This window comes from Sylvia atricapilla, chromosome 3 (assembly GCF_009819655.1).
Source record: "Sylvia atricapilla isolate bSylAtr1 chromosome 3, bSylAtr1.pri, whole genome shotgun sequence".
In the NCBI taxonomy this organism is placed as follows: Eukaryota; Metazoa; Chordata; class Aves; order Passeriformes; family Sylviidae; genus Sylvia; species Sylvia atricapilla.
Genome location: NC_089142.1, coordinates 102,729,311 through 102,748,241, shown reverse-complemented (window position 1 = coordinate 102,748,241; position 18,931 = coordinate 102,729,311). Strand labels below are relative to the sequence as shown.

The 18,931-nt window shown below is 42.4% G+C and overlaps 1 protein-coding gene across 1 annotated transcript in view; it reads left to right on the top strand.

Moving 5' to 3' along the window:
• The first annotated feature begins 2,631 nt into the window (after positions 1 to 2,631).
• VPS54 (VPS54 subunit of GARP complex) overlaps positions 2,632 to 18,931 on the top strand; it is a 44,110-nt gene continuing 27,810 nt past the window's right edge. The window contains exons 1-7 of the mRNA XM_066316457.1: positions 2,632 to 2,715; positions 3,011 to 3,094; positions 11,095 to 11,256; positions 12,639 to 12,880; positions 14,317 to 14,395; positions 16,951 to 16,985; positions 18,255 to 18,386. Coding sequence (XP_066172554.1) covers positions 11,121 to 11,256; positions 12,639 to 12,880; positions 14,317 to 14,395; positions 16,951 to 16,985; positions 18,255 to 18,386 — 624 coding nt within the window. The 5' untranslated portion in view covers positions 2,632 to 2,715; positions 3,011 to 3,094; positions 11,095 to 11,120. The remainder of the gene's footprint in view (positions 2,716 to 3,010; positions 3,095 to 11,094; positions 11,257 to 12,638; positions 12,881 to 14,316; positions 14,396 to 16,950; positions 16,986 to 18,254; positions 18,387 to 18,931) is intronic.

Sequence of the window (18,931 nt, the reverse complement as noted above, 5' to 3'; positions counted from 1 at the left end):
CTTCTGATCCACAAAGATGATGCAGCTCTGCTTTATTTTTCACCAAGGGGAACAGAGGACTTTGCTGTGAATACAAAATGCAGCAGAACAGTAACAACATTTAGCTCGGAGATAATGTCAGTGAAGCATAAGGTAGAAAATCAAACAGTTTGTAACTTTCCCTGCCTGAGCAGATAACAAGACTCTTTTCTTTGCAATGGGAAAACATTAAAGGTCACAGGAGGGCGCATGGCTCAAATGTCACTTTGAGAGTATGGCTTTCCCCTGCATCTCTGACACAATTAATCACTGGCTTTGAAAGTACCTCTCTGCTGCAAGAGGAACACAGACCCGAGGTTTTCAGCTAGATCAGGGCTTTCTGGGCAAATGTCAACTGAGGGGTAAGCCAGCTCTACGTAAAGGTCATTTCATGCTAAGCAACTGATGCAAAATTTCTTCTCAAGGCTGCTCTGAGTGAGATGAATTGAACAGGATAGCTCCCTGACTCAGTGGAGATGCTGCAAGAGCAGCGTTGTGAACCTCAGCAGCTGTGCACTGAGGTCAGTCCTGCACAGCCAGACTTGGCTCTGGCTCAGTTTGCTGACCAGGACTGGACCCATTTCAGCAATGAGTAGATCAACCCATGATTCATACAAGGGAAGCTGGAAAACTGTATCCATGCTGCAGGACTCACCTTTAGCCTCAGGCTGACCCATGGGGCTGGAAAGGGGAAAACTGGTTTACCACTAAGCCTGTAGGAAGGGCTTTCCCCTCAAAACCAGTGTCTGTAGTTAGTATTCACGTACAGCTGCTTCTCTGCTGGGGATTCCCTTTCCTTTAGCCTTCCACTCTCTTCCCATCCCCTCCCTTCTGTCTCTTTGCTAGTGGAAAGTGGTTATGTAGAAACTCTCAGGTCCAATTCCAGAAGGTCAGACTACTGAAAGCAAACTGTGAACTCCGTTTGGGCAAATCCAAACTTTCCAACTCACTTATGAGTGGTTGCAGGAGCCATGGAGACGCCACCAGCCAGCAGGCAGCAGTGCTCAGGCAGGAATGAACCAAAGCCATCCTGAACCCACACAGCCGAGGACTTTTGTTTGGGTCAACAGCAAGAAACATAAAGCAGAACCCCTGGGGAGGACACCACCTCCCTCTACAGGCTCTCCAATTTCCTTACCTTTATCCACAGGATATCCATAAATTCTGCAAACCCAGTGCTTTCTGCAGCCTGGATCAATACACAGCAATCAGTTTTACGTTACGTTTGTGATCTCTTTGCTCACTTTATTGCTGCTGCTTCATGTTTTAGGGATTAGGAGACAGACAGACTCCAACTAATGTGATACCCAAGGGGAAAAAAACCCAGAAAAACCCCAAGCCACCATGTTTTGCCCATGAGGAGTGTGTCTGAGCACAGCGGAAGCTGTAAGGCACAAAGAGATTCCTGCCAGGTAGGGGAAAATATGCTACGAAAATATTGTGAGTGACATTTGCAGGTTGCTGGAGGGAAATCCCCACTGGCTTCCTAACAAGCATTTAATATTTAACATAGCTGTGTTTTTTGCTGTTGTAACTTCAATGAAGTCTGTTTGACCTGTGCTAATATTAACTCTAGAAAGTCAAGGATAGAATTCAGAAGCATGAGAAGATACATCTTTATTTTCTAAAGCATGTCTGTGAAAGGTATAATGGATGGCCACTAACACTGAAGCCCACAGTTATAAAGTAATAGTAATCCTAAACTAGTCTTTCTTTCTGGTAGTGTCATGTTTTCTGCTTTTTAAACTCTTAATTTTTAAAGGGCAACTCCTGGTCAGGTCAGACACGTCTCTCAAGGAAGTCACCTGATGTCGGTGATACTCATCTGAGTCTGCAAAACAAATTGTACCGAACAAACCTCTGCCAGCCTTGACCACCAAGGAGCAGAACCACATCTTCAGCCCCGTCAGTCTGGGGCCAGCACCAGCCAAGACACGAGTCAGTGAGCTGCGAGCCCAGGCATGAACCCGTGTAACCCCTGGATTTCCACACCCCTGTGTTCACACAGCTCATAGCCACAGGCTTGTGTTATTTAATACAGCCGGAATCGCTGCTGTTAATTAATCAGAGTCTCCCTGCATTTTGGTGACTGCCACAGGGCTACGGCCGAGAATTTAGGTGTGTTTAAGGCATGAGGCTGCTACAGTTTCAGTGGGACCTAATGCATCCCTCTATTCCAGCGGCTTCTGCGGCCTGACAGAGAATAAAATATACAAAAAAACCCCACAAACAAAAAATATATATAGCTACATATTTGTTTATATATTATATATAATATATCAAATATATTTTATATAAATATACATATATAAATATACATTATATATTTATATATATTATATATAATGTATCTATAAAATATAAAAATATATAAACATACAAATAAAATAACTAAAAATATAACTAAACTAAACCACCCTAAAATATAACCAAGTCAGGCCGGCCGCGGACGCCGCGAGGAGGGCCCGGTGCGGAGGGCCGGGCGCCGAGGCACGGGCAGAGCGCGGCCAGCCCCCGCGGGCAGCGCGGCCCCTTCCGCTCCGCCGGCGCCGGCCGCGGCTCCTCCCCCGGGCGGCGGCAGAGGCGGGGCCGGTCCGTCCCGCCGCCGCGGCCCTTCCTGCGCCGCCCTGCGCGGGGGCACCGACGTGTCGCGGCGGAGGAGCCGCGCTAGGCCGCGCGTCGCGCCCGGCGCCGCAGGTACAGCGCCGGGGCCCGCCCGCCGCCGGGGCTCCCCGGGGACGGGGCCGGGAAAGTTGAATTTCCTCCGGGCGCCTTTTGTGTGGGCGGCGCGGGCGGGCCGGGCCGGGCGGCGGAGGGGAGGCGGGCGGCGGGCTGCCCGCGGCCCGTTTGCCGTGCTGGCGGCGAATCGCCGGTGTGAATTGCCGTGGCGACCCGCGGGGGGCTGCGGGCGGCGCCCGGCGGGAGGCGCGGGCGCGGCGCCGAGGTGTCGCCGTGAGGCCGGGCCTCCCTCATGCGGTCGCTCGTCCCGCAGGTCCCCGGCAGCGTTCCCGACCATGCCACGGGGAGAGATATGACGACGGCCTCCGGGAGATCCTCCTGGCGTCTTCTCCGTAAGGTACGGCCGGCTCGGGAGCCGACGTTCGGAGCAAGTGTTTGGTGTTTTCCTCTGGCGCATGGCAGCCGGGATGGGCTGGGATGTGGAGCGCCGAAGGTTCCATAAACCGTGTGGGAATGCGGTGGTTCCTCGGTTTGTAGATGATCCTGAAATTCTGTGATGGGCTGATCAATTTCTTGCATGTCTTTACTGGAGTTTTTCAAAGGCGGTGTACAGTGTTGAGAGAAATACACATATGGGGTTGTAAAATGCCAACCTTCTGCAATCCCAGGAGAAACTTTCCCCCTTCTGACTGTCCAGTTTGGGCCTTAGTATGCTGCTGAGTCCTTTTTTCTTATATTCTCTAAATATTTACGATTTCTGTTACAGGACATAGAGTTATCACAACCTGGTGTGAAAAAGTATAGAATGCCCATTTTAAAGTGCATCAAAGTAATCACTGGGCTACAGATTTGCATGTATTTGGGGTTTTTTTGAGTTCGTGGCATGGGTGGTGTGTTGACTTTACTGTCTTGCCTGTACTGATGAAGTCCTGAATGAGAAGTCCTATGGACTCGTGGATCTGTTGCCGTGCAACCCAGTGAGAAATTGCTCTCAGCTGCAGTATGTTAATTGTTGTAGGGGCTGCTGTAATTACTGTTGTGACTCTTTGACAAAGTGTAGCGCAGACAAAAGGTCTGGAAATCCTTTGGGCATTAGGTTGGTGTCTGTTGGGTGGGAGAAACAGTGCCTAAAGTGCACTGATTGACAGGAGATCCACACAGAAGTCACTGGGCAGCCTCACCAGTGAGGCCAGAAGGTTGCACAAGGAGAAGCATCTCTACCATCCCATTTGCCAGTAGCAGGATCTGTCCCAAGTTTCCCTCTGTCTTCAGCACCATCTTTCTGTGTAGTGGGAGTCTGGCATGTGTGCAGGAATCTTGCCTTGTTGACAAGCACAGACTTCATGGGAGGAGGAGGAGGAGATGCACATTTCCAACGTTGAATGGAGATATTGTTTGCCTGGAAAATGTCAGGAGCCACTAGAAACGAGCGTAGAAAGCAGACTGCAGGCTTCTCTTTGGCAGTTTGAGCAGGATGAGGTTGGGAAATGGAATCATGATCGTGTAGGTACTGCTTCTTCTTTTGGGGCAGCAACTCTGTGAGGAAGGCACTTCTGCTTTCCTTCTCCAGCGTTTGGGGAAAAGGAGGAGCTGTGAGTCTGAAGAAGAGAGAAGGCCCACGAGCATCATATTATCCTTCCAGTTGAGAGGCCCACAGTTTTCTTCTGGTTTTCTTTCTTTTTTTTTTTTTTTTTTTTTTTTTTTTTTTTTTTTTCCCTTCACACTTTGTTTATTCCTTGTCTTGTTTTATGAATGGAGCAGAAAGAGTGAACAGGATAAGTGTGGATGATCTATGCACATATTTCTGGGGCCTCATACAAGTAATTCCAAGTCGTATTTACCAGCAAATCTAGGATTTGTCTTGGTTTTCTTTTTAGGTTTTTGCACCCACCTCACCTAGATGCTAGATTTTTAAATAACCCACCTGAATATTCTCTGCAGAAGGTAAAGAATTGTTAATGTGTTTTTCTTGTAGTCAAAACTGACAGGTCCATTTACTGATCAGATGTTCCAAAGTACTCATACCTAAGAGCTTAAATATCCCAGCTTTTTCTCTGTCAATCTGATTCTTAAATTTAAAAAAATGGGCCTTTTTGGATGTGTGTGGGTGTGTGTTAGGGCTAGGTTATTAGGATTGGAGTAGCATATCTGGCACTTTGCAGTATGTTAGAGAGTTTCCATCATTTTTATGCACTCTCTAAGCAGCAGTGTGAGACCTTCCTTTTGGTTTTTTGGCATTCTAGGTGTAACATGACCATACTGCGTTTCATGCCACAGAGTTATTTATTATTTTTTTGTCAAAGAAATCTGTTTGAGGGACAAGAAGGAAGTGGTGTGAAAAGAGATGATGAGTTTTGTTTGATCTTCTCTTGGGCAGGTATTAATAAGTCCACAAGGACTGTCAGCAAACATGGGTGGCACTGCTGTCCAAGTGAAAGTTTGGATGGTCTTGTTTGCTGAGAACCTGCCCTGTAGAGGGACAGTGGACTGGCATCCTGTGTCAGGACTTGCTGTGAGGTACACTGGGCCTGCTTTTTGATAGTCTTTATACACAACACCAGACTGTGGAATATTTTTATTTGGCTCCTTCACAGCCACTTGCAGTTCAGGACTGGGGTAAGGCTTCAGAAAGAAAGCATTCCCATGAAAACCCGTATTTTTAGGAAGTTATTTTCTATAACAAGGAAACAAGTGGAGGAACAAGTGGAGCCTGGCCCTGCTGAAGATGGCAAGTGGAAGGGCTGTGCAGGGAGTCGTGCTGCTGACGCAAATTGCTGTGAGCATCTCCTTTTGTCACGTCAGGACCTCAGTGTTGGGATTTTTGCTGGGGCTGGTGCAGTTCTGCCTTTTTTTCCACATGTCACTGCTCTGCAGTGTGTGCCTCTGACAGGCTGGTAGCAGGAATGCCTGCTGGGGCTCCTTGATCTTTGTTCTGCTGTGGGGACCTCTCTGGAGCACTGCAAGATGCTCGTATTTCACTGTTTTCCAAGGGGGTAATGCGCACTGTAGTGCTGATGACTGAGAAAAAGGGTACAAAGAGACTTCACTCTCACCTTGTGTGATAGTGTGGGCAACTAATCCCAAGGCCTTTTCTGACATATATTTTTTCTGCTTTCATCGTTGTTTCTGAATGATTCTGGTGTCTCTGGTGTGGAAGAACTGGGTGCATAATGACCTAAATAGCTGTAGGTGGGTCCATTTTTCCAGCACAAAATCTGCCTTCTGATTTCAAATTAAATGTTCAGCCTTGGGAGGTTGAGTTTCCAGATGAGAGGAAATTTGCTACAGGGGGTACATCACAAGTGCTTCATATAATTGTTTATTTGGTACCTGAATGAAAGTGAAATATTACTTTGCAGACAGTTTGTCTCAAAGGAGATAAATTGTTTTCAATGTTTTCAAGTTTTTGATAAAGTGCTTACACTTGTGGATTATTATTTTAAGTAACAGGACATTATTCAGTGATGGGACATTTTGGGGTAGTACTTTTCAGAGGATCTTATTCTTGTGTTTAAAGAAGTGAAGCTCAGCTAAAGCTTTTGTCTTTTTTTTTTTTTTTTTTTTTTTTTTTTTTTTAATCTGCTGGTTCATGTGGCTACAGCTGGGAAGGGCAAAAGAAACCAGTACAAAATGTAATAATGTGAGAGTCAGATGTTGTTTTATCCTGGCCTTGTAGGCTACCCGTGGTGCTTTGCAGTGGGGATGCAGCTGTTCTGTTCCTTCTTTGGAGTCACTACTGTTTTTTCTTGCCTGTTTCCCTGTTTGAGGACAGTGTTTTGAGATGGCCTTATGAAAGGGACAATTTAAGGTGAGGGTGATGGCATTACTCTTTGGGCTATTCAAGTGCTCTTGCTTTTCCACAGTCCCCATTCTGCAGTTTGCTGGGAAAGTAGCATAGTCTGAGGAATTACAGAATCTGTGGCAGAGCAGGGCTGATGGGAAATGCAGATAACTCATCCATTGCTTCCTTCTGGGGTTGATTTCAGCCCAGCAAGGCTCACCTGGATGGTCATCAGAGAAGGTACACCTCAGTGTGAGATTGGGGATGCTGTTGGGGTGTGCAGAATGCACTCAGATACGTGTCTGTTTGTGAATACAAGTACAGTTGTATTTATTGAGCTCTCAGAAAGGCCAGGCTCATGTGGCTTCCTCTCCAAGTTGTGTGAAGAGGTTTCATGTTGGAGTGTGCTCCAAATGTAGGTGGCTTGCCATGGGGACAGGTCACAGCTCTCCTCTGACTCTGGCCTCATCATTCCCCTGACAATCATCATTCTCCTCCTCTGAAACCCCAGGGTGGAAGTCGGTGTTCGGAAAGAGCTTGGTTTAGCAGAACAGCTCCCACGGCTTTAACCTCAGTCTCTGAAACTGCTTTAAATGTTTCTCCTCCAAGCTAACCTTGGCTCCCCCACTGCCGCAGGGATGTCTGTCTCAGGGCATCAGGGACAAGCATGGAAATTACAGCCTGAGGAATTAGCTGGTTTAAAAAAATAAAAGCTTGAGGTGGTGCAGTCTGGCTCACACTGTCTCACAAAGGTGCTGTGTACTTTGCTCGTTTCGCTGTCACAGGGTGAAATCCTGATTGAGCAAAAAGAGGTCTGTAATAATACATAGGGCAAGCTCAACTTTTGAGGGCAGAGTAAATATATTAGGCCAATAACAATAATAATTAGGTTCTGGAGGGAGTCCCTTGAGCATTTTTATCTTTCAGTTATGTTTCAGGTATGCTTTTCTTTCATAAGTATCTTTGGTATTTATCATATCTTCTAGAAGTGGTGCAGTGTCTTGCTTTAACTTGAACTTGTGGGTGGCTTCTGGTAGATTTCTGTTCCAAAGCGTGTTGGGTAGTCAGAGGAGTGCTTGAAATATTTTCATTTCACTCTGTTGTTGCCAAAGCCATGACAGGCAGCAGGGACTTGAGCATGCCATTTGTGTTCACAGGGAAACTTCTCCTGCCTTACCTTTGGGATGCAGAGCATACCCCTTGAAAACTTGCTGGTGTCCGAGTGTGGCTCATTGTGGACAGGGGGGAATAGTTGAAGGAAAACTTGCTCAGCGTTGCATGTTCAGTTGGAACCCTGAGGGCTCTTCCTGCTGAGTGTCTCTTCTTAGGTGTCACTACTTTTGAAACTGAGATAAAATTTAGAGAGCAGATTCTACGAATGATACTGGAAAAACAAAGCACGTGAATAATTACACTCAGAATATGGGAAGGCAGTTTCTGAAGAACTTCTGTGCAACTCCTGATGCTTAGAAAAACCAACACGTTCTCCAGAGCCGCCACCACCCTTAAGTGCAATTACTTCTGAGTAATACACTTTGGTGTTTGTTGTGCTCTCTTCCAGCAGCTGAAACCTCGGCTGTGAAACTCAAGAGTCACAGCACAGTCATCTCAGAAATAACCTCGTGTGATTAATGCCCTGCTGGCTCACAGATCTGCTGCTCTGCTGACTGTGCAGTATCCAAATGTGTGGCTCTTGCTCCCCTCACCTCAGTATTTTGTTCTGTGCTGTGTTGTACAGCTGTGTCATATTGTACTTGCTGAGCGCGTTGCTGAGTAAGAATGTTTTTAAGGAGGAGGCTCTAAGTTGAAATGCAACTCTTCACGCACTCAGACTCTAGGAATATTCTCAATTCAGATCATCAAAGCTTGTTTTTGAATTTTTTTAAGGCTGTTTGTGTTCATTGTTGCCATGGCTGATTTGGTTTAACTTCAGCGGTATTAGGTCATTACAGTAGCAGTGCAATTTGATATAATCTTTTTAAATAAGGAAATTAATACAGTGCGTACAAAATAAATGTAATATATTGAAAGCAAGTTGCAAACCCATAATCCTGGGTTCCATGTTTCATCACTACTCTTGTGTCTAACCTCTAAATGTTTTTTTTTATTGCATTAGTTTAATACATGTTGCTAGACAAAATGTGATCACTGGAAAGAGCACAGTTGATCTAACCCATTTTAATTGTGTATAATTTCAACACTGATGTAATGAAGTGACACAGTTGCATATTCTTACTACAGCCATGTGTTCTTCTAAGTAAGAGACTCAGGGGACTCACAATTTCATAATTCACTCTGCACAGTTAATGCAGCTAACTGCATTTACCTGCCTGTCATTCTGCACAGTTAGTGCAGTTAGCTGCATTTACCTGCCTTTCACTTGCATGGAAAATTGAATGAGTTAAAACACTTTGCAGAAGTTTTGTTCTGTGTTAACACTGGGGTTTGTATTTTTGGTATGTTTAAATCAGCAAATTTGTGTATTATTGCATATTTTTAAATGTTGATTTAGGGGCTAGTTATAGATTAATTTGTCTATAAAATATTTAGTAGTGGAGGACAAGGAGCAGAATTAATTAGTTGGTGAACAAATTAAAGTTTTTCAGTGGTGGGTAAGTTTAGAGTACAGAGATGAGTGTAGGCCAGGATTTTTGCCTTTATATGGGCTTGGCAGGTATTCTTTTATAACATGGATTTAATTCAGGTACTATTGTCCAGTTTTCTTTATCTTTCTGAAGTTGCACTTGGTTGGCCAATTTAAAGTCTGCATTTTGAGGAATGCCTGGTTTTGGGCAGTACAGAGATGAGTTTTTTTCCTGTGCAAATGCGGTTTTTCATTTGGGTTAATTATCCAGAAGGTCCTGACTTATGAGGGTACTAGAATAGCTGCTAGCCATGAATAATTTAGTACAGCATCAGATTGCCTGCCACTTAAGAAGGCCTCTGCCTATGAAGCCTTATATCTTGTTAAAATCCACTCAACTATGTGAAGGTTACTGCTTGCAGTGGTATTTTATTGTACTCTTCTCATTCTATTTTAAGATTTGTCAGTGAATATTTTATGGTGATAAGTAATGAAAATATCTGTGCAAGAGTAGGTAGAGCTTGTTTTTGAGATGCTGAGGTGTGTAGCTACTCTTCAGTCTTAAATTGCCTTCTGAATTTGTTTTAAATCTTTGACTAGCATCACACAGATAGTGTTTTCTCCACTCCGATTTATGTAGTTGAGACCATCCGTATCCTAGACAATTCTTTCCGATGGTACTTCGTTGTGGGGAAAGGGAAAAGGCTGGATTAAAGGCTTGCAAGAGTTACAGGATTTTACTGCTCTCTACAAATTACCCTAGTTGCTCATACATCTGACTAGAGCAGTCTGTGGTTCATATTACAGAGGCTTTTTCAGGAGGAAAACTGCAAATACAGCAGATAAATTTACTGTATGCCTTTAGGAGACTTGGTCATGGCAGCATAGCACTGGATGTGTTTTTTAAGAATGCTAAAATGATAAGTGTTTTGTTATCACATACTAGGTTTTTCATAAAACAACCCCAAAACATTTGGGAGGAGCTTGATGAAGAAGTTACTTTGGAAATGTCAAGGGAAGAACAGTAGAATATGAAAATGCAATAAAAGTAGTAGAGAAAAAGGGTTTTGTGGGGCTTTTGGGGGAGAGAGATTAATGCTTTATGGTACTTAAGGGAGATGTGTCAGATGTGTGGAAAGGTTTTTTCTCTGACTGCTTCTGACTTCCCATTCTCTGTCTGCCAGTAAGTTTTTCTTACTCAGGGCCTCTTCATTGAGATGCTCTGTTAGAGCTGAACATCTCTCTTAGAATTGTTTTGTAGGACACTTTCAACCCTGATTAGAAAGTAGAACCTTTTTTTTTCTTTTCCAAATGAGATTTGTAATATATGTGATGCTGCTGGAAGCCCTTTGAACAGGCACTCCTTGAGCTGTGCAGTTTTAATAAACTCTCAAACCTCTAATAGTTGTGCAGTGCACTACTGTCTGATACTTTGATGGAAATGCAGTTGTGTTTACAGATGGAAAGAACTCATTAAGTTCAGCCCTAGTGTAAAAATTTTAAAGGTTTTCTTATTTTCAAATAGGGATCTTAAAATTGAACTGAAAATTAGTGAGACTTTGCTCACCCTGGAGCTTTTTGATCTATGATTTAATTGTCTTTGTGCAAATACATTATGCTGGAAAAAACTGTACTTTACTAGGCAGCCATAAAAGTTGAATTGTCAGTTTTCCTGATTCCAGTACAAGGTTTCCTGATATTTGAGAGGAAATTCCATTGTGAATGTGTGCACTGTGGCTGAAGTAGTTATGGCAAGAAAGGAAGGAATGCCTGAAAGACTTGCTTTTTTTCCCTAATGTAGCATTTTATTGGTGTGCTGTGCACAAGAACAGGCTATCCTCCAAACCTAGAGTTGTGTGAGGAACAAACCATGAAGTTACATTCTGCCTTTTATTTTCATGTTTAAAAGAAACTTTTTCTCCTGTTGTTGATTTGTGTCAGTAGTTCAAAACAATACTGGAGTGTCATTGTTTTGATGCAATGTGTCCCCAGAGCTTTATTAAAACCTCCATATCTATTGTTTCCTATTTAGCTTTTATCAAGTGGTGATTTTATGCAATGGCATCAAGCCACAGTTCTTCACCAGTGCCTCAGTCAAACAGCAGTGATGCTTTCTTTAAAAAAGAAGTGGATTCCACGAAACGCTTTCGCCCCGTGCAGTCCCTGCCGGACGTGTGTCCCAAGGAGCCCACAGGTAATGCTGGGGGAAAACGCAACCATTGCCAGCTACACAGTCAATATTTCATGTATACCGGGTGTAGTGTACTGAGCCATAGTCTTATTTCCAAGCATTCTGTGTGTTGTGTTTTATCTTCGTTTTGCCAGAGTCGGGGTTAAATGTTCAAGACGGTGTTTGTGTTTGGACTCAGATATTTATTAATTCTTATCTATGTTACAGTCTCACAAGTGGGTTCTAGCTAACAAAGTTAAAAATGGCCCCTATCTCTTTCTTTATAGGGCCTTTTAAGGATAAACTGTCCAATTAAGAAATGACACCTAAATTATTTTTTCTTTTAACCGAATAACCAACCACCCCTGGCCCACAATGTGGATTTTTCTATCCAATTACAAAACACCACCCAGACTCATGAAAAAGAAGGTGAAAAAGGAGGACTCAACCTCTGTCCTAAAACCTCCACCTTGCTTTATGTATATTACTATATTCTAAACCCTTCAACTCCGATATTTGCACCCTGTGATATCCCACACTTCTATCCAAACTCCACACCCACAATTCCAGTGCTGTCACTCAATTTTGGAGCCTTTTCCACGGGCTCAGGTCAATGCAGTGTTTGCCTGGTGGTCAGTGCCTGTGAGCACAGAAAGGCTGGAATTCTCAGGGCCCAGGGCTCCAACAGCTGTGGTTCTTTTTTATACCACCCAGTGTCCCTTTGGAGCCATTGGAGAGACTATTGTCAGCTTGTTTTAAGATGTCCTCCTTCTAGGTGGGACTTTGCTTGCGTGATTCCACATTACAGCTGTGATCCATACTCCACATGAGAAGATCATGTAATCTGACAGAGCCTGTAGCAGATGTGTCCAGTGTGCTTGGAGCCTGGCTGCATTCCTTCTGGGAGACATCCCAGCCTTTCTGCAGGAGCAATCAAGTGCCCTGTCTGTAGTACTAGGTCTCTGGTGCTGTTGTTAAACCAGATTTTGGTCACAGCTCCAGCTGTTGTGTTGCACTAAAACGAAAGGAATAGTGGGATGGGATGTTGAGAATTACAACATGTAATACTAACAAATTGCTGCTGTCATTCTGATCAAGATCAGATTATTAGAAATATGTATGTTTGTGGTTGGAATCTTTCTCTCTTCAGTAGAAGCTAATGTTGAGCTAAATCTGTTAAATGATTGTCAGTACATCAGTTCTGTGTTCAAAACTTGAGTTGGTTAATCTCATAGAATAAATGCAACGTGAAGTGTTGCAGAAGGAGAATATCATCTGTCATTTGCATGGATAATTGTAATCTAGTATGTCATTGGTAAAAAATGGTTTGCTTAAGAACCACATTTTAGCAAAAGCTACAGCTTGGTTTCTCACCCTAACAAACTGTCTTGTCTTTTGTGCTGCAGGCAATCCCAATGACTTACGTGACAGCCCATCTCTAGTTGTGGATCAGCCAAGATGGACTATTTATCATTCCAAAGTCAATCTCCCAGCAGCACTAAATGATCCTAGGTTAGCAAAAAGGGAATCTGATTTCTTTACAAAAACATGGGGAGTGGACTTTGTGGACACTGAAGTCACGCCTTCATTCTACCTCCCACAGATCACCAAGGAACATTTTGCATTATACCAACAGGAAATCACTCCGGTAAGAAGCTCCAGTTAGGTGCACATAGTCCTAGGGACCAGAAAGAGATCCCTCTTCTAATTAGCTTATCCTGGCTAGTAGCCCACTGTACAGTTAGCTGATAATTAATTTGCTTTTCCAGTGTTAGTTGGATCTTCATTAGACATTTCTGGTTTTATAATCTCAGAACTCATCATGTGGAAAATGCTCTCTGAATTGTCCTGAGGCAATTTCATGTTATTTTTAACCTCTGTTTCTGAGTACTGAGCTCTGCACCAGGGCTTGCAGTTCATATTTATTCTTTCTGGTTGTTAATCCTTTTTTCCTGTAAGGATTGGGCTCTGCAATGCAACATAGCATTCTCAGACTTTTGGATCAAATGCTGCAAGGGTTGGAGATATTTTTTAGGAGTCTTCAATCTAAACATTGAAACATTTATGCATTAACTTAAACTATAAAGAGGCCTATTATCTTGATGATTTGTTTTGTAACAGGGAAGTGTAAGCTACTAAGCTACATCTAAGGACATCAGGACCAGTAGGAGACTTCTACAATCTCTTAAAAATACAAGTGTCAGTAAGTATGTAGTATTCTTTTTTATTTTTTAACTGAAAGAACTTGTAGAAGTCTCCTGCTGTTTTCTGCTTCCTTGGTTTGTAATTTCCTTTTTTTTTTTTTCTGGTTCAGAATTAGCTGCAGGAAGTGTTATTTGTTCAATTATAGTTAAGGATTGTAGAAAGGAATTGTCTATAATTGAACTACAACTGAACTATTGCCTTTAACTCACATATGCAACATTTAAAATTATTTAAAATTTTGTCCTTTAAAATTAGTGCTTCATGCAGTGACTGCTAAATAAAAGAAGATTTTGGAACTGAGCTGTGATGTAGCTTCTAGCAGAAATCTGGTTAACATTGGTGTTCTTTAGAAACATAATTTCTCACCACTGCAATCTCTGGTGGTGGTAAAAATTCGAAGCTCAGCATGATGAAACAAGATATGTTTACTCATATCTCAAGGTACTCATTAGTAATATGGGCAAGTAATTTCTACTTTCATCCAGTTTGATTTAGCAATGAAAAAGGATTCTTTTGTGTGTTAGTGTGATTTCTGGATTAGTCAGCAAATAAGTGTTTGTAGATGTAATTATAATTGATCTGTGATTGGGTATCATTATGTAGAGAAGTTATTGCACCTCTTCAATAACTTCCCTGTTTATTTTCTTTTGAGATGTAAAGATACAGGAAAGAAACAACACATCCATTATAGGTTGAAGTTTTTGGTGCCTTTCACCTGGACAAACTTTGTCTGAACTTGTAAGAGGAAGAAAATACTGTGAACTTGCCAGAATTATTTTGCATAATTTTGTTATGTTTCACTGAATGTTTTTCTTCAAATGAAAAAATTCTGGGTTTAAAGCATCAGAATAATTCTTTAATATATTTTCTCTTCTGCAGAGAGAGAAGGTTCATGAAAGGTGCAAGAATATTTGTACTCCTAAAGATACCTTTGACAGGACACTATTACACACCCACGGTACAGTCAAAGCCTCCTTCAGTCTAATTAAAAAGTGGTGTCTGTTTGTATCAGTATGTTGTAACATCAGTGTTATGTAACAAGTGTTATGAATGTTACTCATTATTTATTCTATAATGTACTAATTGTTTCTGTTCCTTGCTTGGGATCTTCGTGTGCAACAATAGCTGATGATTTCTTTGAAGCAATAATTGAAAACTCAGACGTAGTAGACTTAGAAATATTCATGACCACAGCTGACATTTCGTAATTAAACATTAGTGATACCTGCTTTTAAACCTTTTCTTGGCATGTTTGGATTACTGGTGGGTCGTTGTGGCCCTGGCAGTGTTTTCTTTAACTGCTATTTTGAGATCCATTGAAACTGTTGCATCAAGTTTGTATCACCTGTTGTCTTCTCACTGAAGAACTGCAGTGCCATTCCTGTATCCCTGCCATGAGAGTCACTCAGGGCTGGGGTGGGAAATGACATCTCAAGATGATCTAGTCTAGACCATCTGCTCAAGCCAGGGCCACCTGTGGGAGGACAATGTCCAGTTGGGTTGAGAATTTCACAGATGGAAATTACACAATACGTCTGGGCAACCTGTTTCAGTTTTACCACTCTCACAGTAAAAATAATTCCTTGTGTTCAAATGGAATCTTTCATGGGTCAGTTTCTGCCCATTGCCTCCTGTCCTGGCACTGAGAAAGATCAGCTTTGTGTTCTTTGCATCCCCTCATCAGATCTTTAAGCACATTGATCTCCCTTGGGCTTTTCCAGTCTAAACTGTCTCTCCTCCTTGTTTCTTAATAATCTTTGTGGCTTTTGACACAATTGACTCCAGTCTGTCTAGGGCTGCCTTGCACTGAGGAGTTCAAACCTGTGTGTGAAGGCTGAATTTCAGGACTTTAAGGAAGTAGTTCAACTAATGGGAATCTAGACAAGAAGGAAGGCAAGAGGCAAAATATAGAGGAAAAAAAAAGACAAGTAAAAGGAAGAAAACCACTCATAACTTGGAGAAAGTTTTTATTATTTATTTTACTTTCTCAGAAACATCAGCATAAATGATTTTGTTCATCAGTCTTCAGATTGCAAGAAGGATTCAGTAGTTTGCTCTTTCTGATCAAGTTGTTTCAGTTGACTTTCTTCCTCTTCTTCTGTGCAAAAGGAATCCCTTCTGCAGGGTTTCTCTGTATTGGTGTTACTTTGGAATAGCTGTTCCAGAATGAGTCTGTGCTTCTTACTGCAATATCAAAGTGCCTTCTTCAGTCTTAGCTTAATCCTTTTTAAAAGAGTCTGAGTATTTTTAAAAAGAGAAAATTATTGTCACTACAGTAACTGGGAGCTCCTTGGACAGCTCCTAGGAGAAACATCATTTGGTAAACTGGAGCTTGTGATTTTCTGTAAATTCTGCTGTTACTGTTTCCTGTCTTCCTCTAACTCTATCCCTCAAGACTTGGCCCTTTCTCTCCAGTAAGAATTGGTCTGTCCAAAGGCTGAGGACAGCAGGATGATTCCTTTTGTACTTTGATACAAATAAAGTAAGAAACAAATGAAGTGAAAACCACAGAGAGCAGTGTGGGAGCTGATGCTGAGGTAGCACTTGCCATGTTTGTCAGGGTTGAGCAGACTGTCCCGAGATTTGGGCTTGTTGCTTGAAAATTCCTCAACTTTTTTGCCCCCTCTTCATAATGCCCACTAAAGTAACGAGTAAAGGTGGGAACAGGGCATTTTGGCTGAACCTCTAAAGTCTGAATTTGCCTTTTCTTCAAGTTCTGCTGGGATATAATGAATTAACTCTTTTTCCCAGCTCAACTCTCTCACCCTCTTCAATTGTTAGGTCAGCATACTTCGTAGGAATTAGTGCTGCTGTGCTGCCTGCTCAGTGCTTGGGACTCTGGCCCGAGCCCTTGTTCATCCTTCTTGCCAGCCTTTGTGCATCCAGTCCAATCCAAGTGCTGTGCAGGAGTGACTGTATGGGCAGCTTCAGTCCAAAGCCTTAAAACTGGGGTGATGTTAGAAGGACCTTTCACTGGCCCTTGCCAGTGCACTAATGAATGTGGAGTGCTAAGTGGATTGCTTTGTATGATTGACTCTGCCAAAGCAGCCAAGTGCAAGCTCCTTTGAGTAGTCTGAGCATGAGACCTGAACTGCAAAGGACAAAAGAGCACTTCAAGGAATCAGAATATTTCAGGTTGGCAGGGACTTCAGAAGGCCTTTACTGCAGCTGCCATCTCAAAGCCAGTTCAGCTGTGAGGTCAGGCCAGGCCATTCAAAGCTTTACCAAGAAAAATAGAAATAATCCAGAAAATATCTGCAAATATATATCCAGAAAATCTCCGAAGTACCCAGCCCTTCTGGGCAGCCTGTTCCAATGTTGATTGTCCTCATACCGTCAAGGTTCTCCTCATGTTCAGTCAGAAAGTTTCATTTCAGTTTGTAAGCCTGTTCCCCCTCTGTGAGGAACATGGCATTGTTGTCTTGAACACTTCCTCGTGGGATTCATTTGTTCAATGGAATTGTTTCCCTTTGTTTGCTCATGAATGACTGCCTGTGTTTTGTTTAATTTTAGATAAATCCAGGACAGATCTGGAACAAGTACCTAAGGTATGGCTTCCGTGCACTCTGAGCTGTTGTTAAGACTTTCTCACATATTGTTGGATATATGCATGTATTCTGTTCTTTGTAGAAATTTTATCCTCGCTGATGACTTGGGTTGATTCTCAAGAGGATTTGTAGCACTCAGAATTTAAAGACTTAGGATGATTTGCTTTGTCTTTTGGTTTTTTTCCTTCTTCTTGTTTTCATGGTCTCCGTTTTTCTCTTAAAGTATAATGCAAATACCATTATTTTTTTCATCTTGAAATAAATGAAGTTAAGACCTCAGAGGTGAGCCAGTCTAGGAGAAAGGGAAAACTGAAGAGTTTGAGAATAGCTTGAATATTGCCTAGTGTACAACTCAGCATTAGGTTTAACTACTTGAACCCTTGATCAGAGCTCTCCTGCATATAAACATGGAGCACACATGATACGGGGTTTTGAATCAGATTGACAAAAGGCACAGCTCCAGATTCCATTTTAGTCTGAATAATTTTTTTATAGGTACAGTAAGAAGTCAGAGTTTTAATGTGGGTCAGCATCTCTGTGCCAGTCATGTGGGCTGCAGCTTAAGTAGCTGTCACTGCAGTGTTTAAAGTCCAAAAAACAAGAATGCCTGAGTGGGGTGTGATGCTGCAGTCTGTGTTGAACCTTTTCAAATTACACTTCATAAATAAAAAGAAGAGGGTTCTACTGCAAGCTCAAGGTTTTGTCAAGTATAAATAAGGTTATCAGAGAGAATTTTAGATGAATAATTCTCCAGGAGGTGTGGTTAATGTTACATGTTACTGACTCTTCCTGTGCAGAGCTCTGTTGCTACATCCTGCCTTAAGAATGTCAGCTCTGTTCCTTCCCAGGGAGCACTTGCTGCACCCTGGATCATCAATCTTCTAGGAACTGTGACCTCAGGAATGAGCAGATCAGCAGCAGGATGCCCTTGTTAGGGGAAAAGCTTTCCTCAGATCCTTGAGAGGGCCCACCTGCACTTCAAAGCTGCATATGTTTGCACACTCAGGGTGTTTGGGTTGAATACATATGTAGTTTTGGAGCTTTGACTTCCACTTTCAGAAAATGAGACTTGGCCAGATCACATAAGCTTTTAAAGTCCATTGGTTGTACTGTCTGGAACGAATTTGTCTGCCTGGATAAATGAAAATTTGGATTTTGAAATCAACAAATAAGGTCTCTGTTAGCTTAATGAGACAGAAGATGTGTTTAACTGGGCAAAAAATACAGGGGGAATGAGGCACATTTATTTCTTTTGTTTTTCTGTTTCAGATTTTTATGAAACCAGATTTTGCCTTGGAAGATTCCTTAACGTTTAATGCCGTTTTACCATGGTCTCATTTTAGTACTGCTGGTGGGAAAGGAAATCGTGATGCAGCTTCCTCCAGATTACTTCAAGAAAAGGTACAACTTTGACAAAAGCTGTGGTTATCCATCACTGCTGATGGATACTGCAAAGGAGCTCCATGGCTGCTGCTGTGTGGTGTTTCTTGAGACATCCTTGTGGGCTTTGCTGTCTCTCATTTTACTTCAAGATTGTTAATAAATCCTGCAGGAAGAGAACTTTTTTCCCCTGCTCAGTAAATCTGTCAAATCTGGAAAAGAAAGAATCTTTATATGATGTAACAGTTGGCTCTTCACAACAGCTGGAACTTACTGAAACAGCTGTATGCAACTTCAGAGGTGTGGAGTAGTTTTCTTAGGGAGGAGGAGCAGTTCCCTGAGAAGGGAAAGCTGGATTGCACAGGTTGTACACTGTGTCAGACTGTTATTTTCCAACATCTCAGGAAAATTTCTGATTCAAGGCACTGTGGTTTCTGTGTGCTGATGGCAATACTAAATCCTATGGTGTTTGTGTTTTAGGAGATTTCTCTTTCTTTTGTTGTTGTGTGCGCTGATCTGTTTTTGCATTTCACAAAGGAGAACATGAAAGCAGAGCTGTTTCTTTC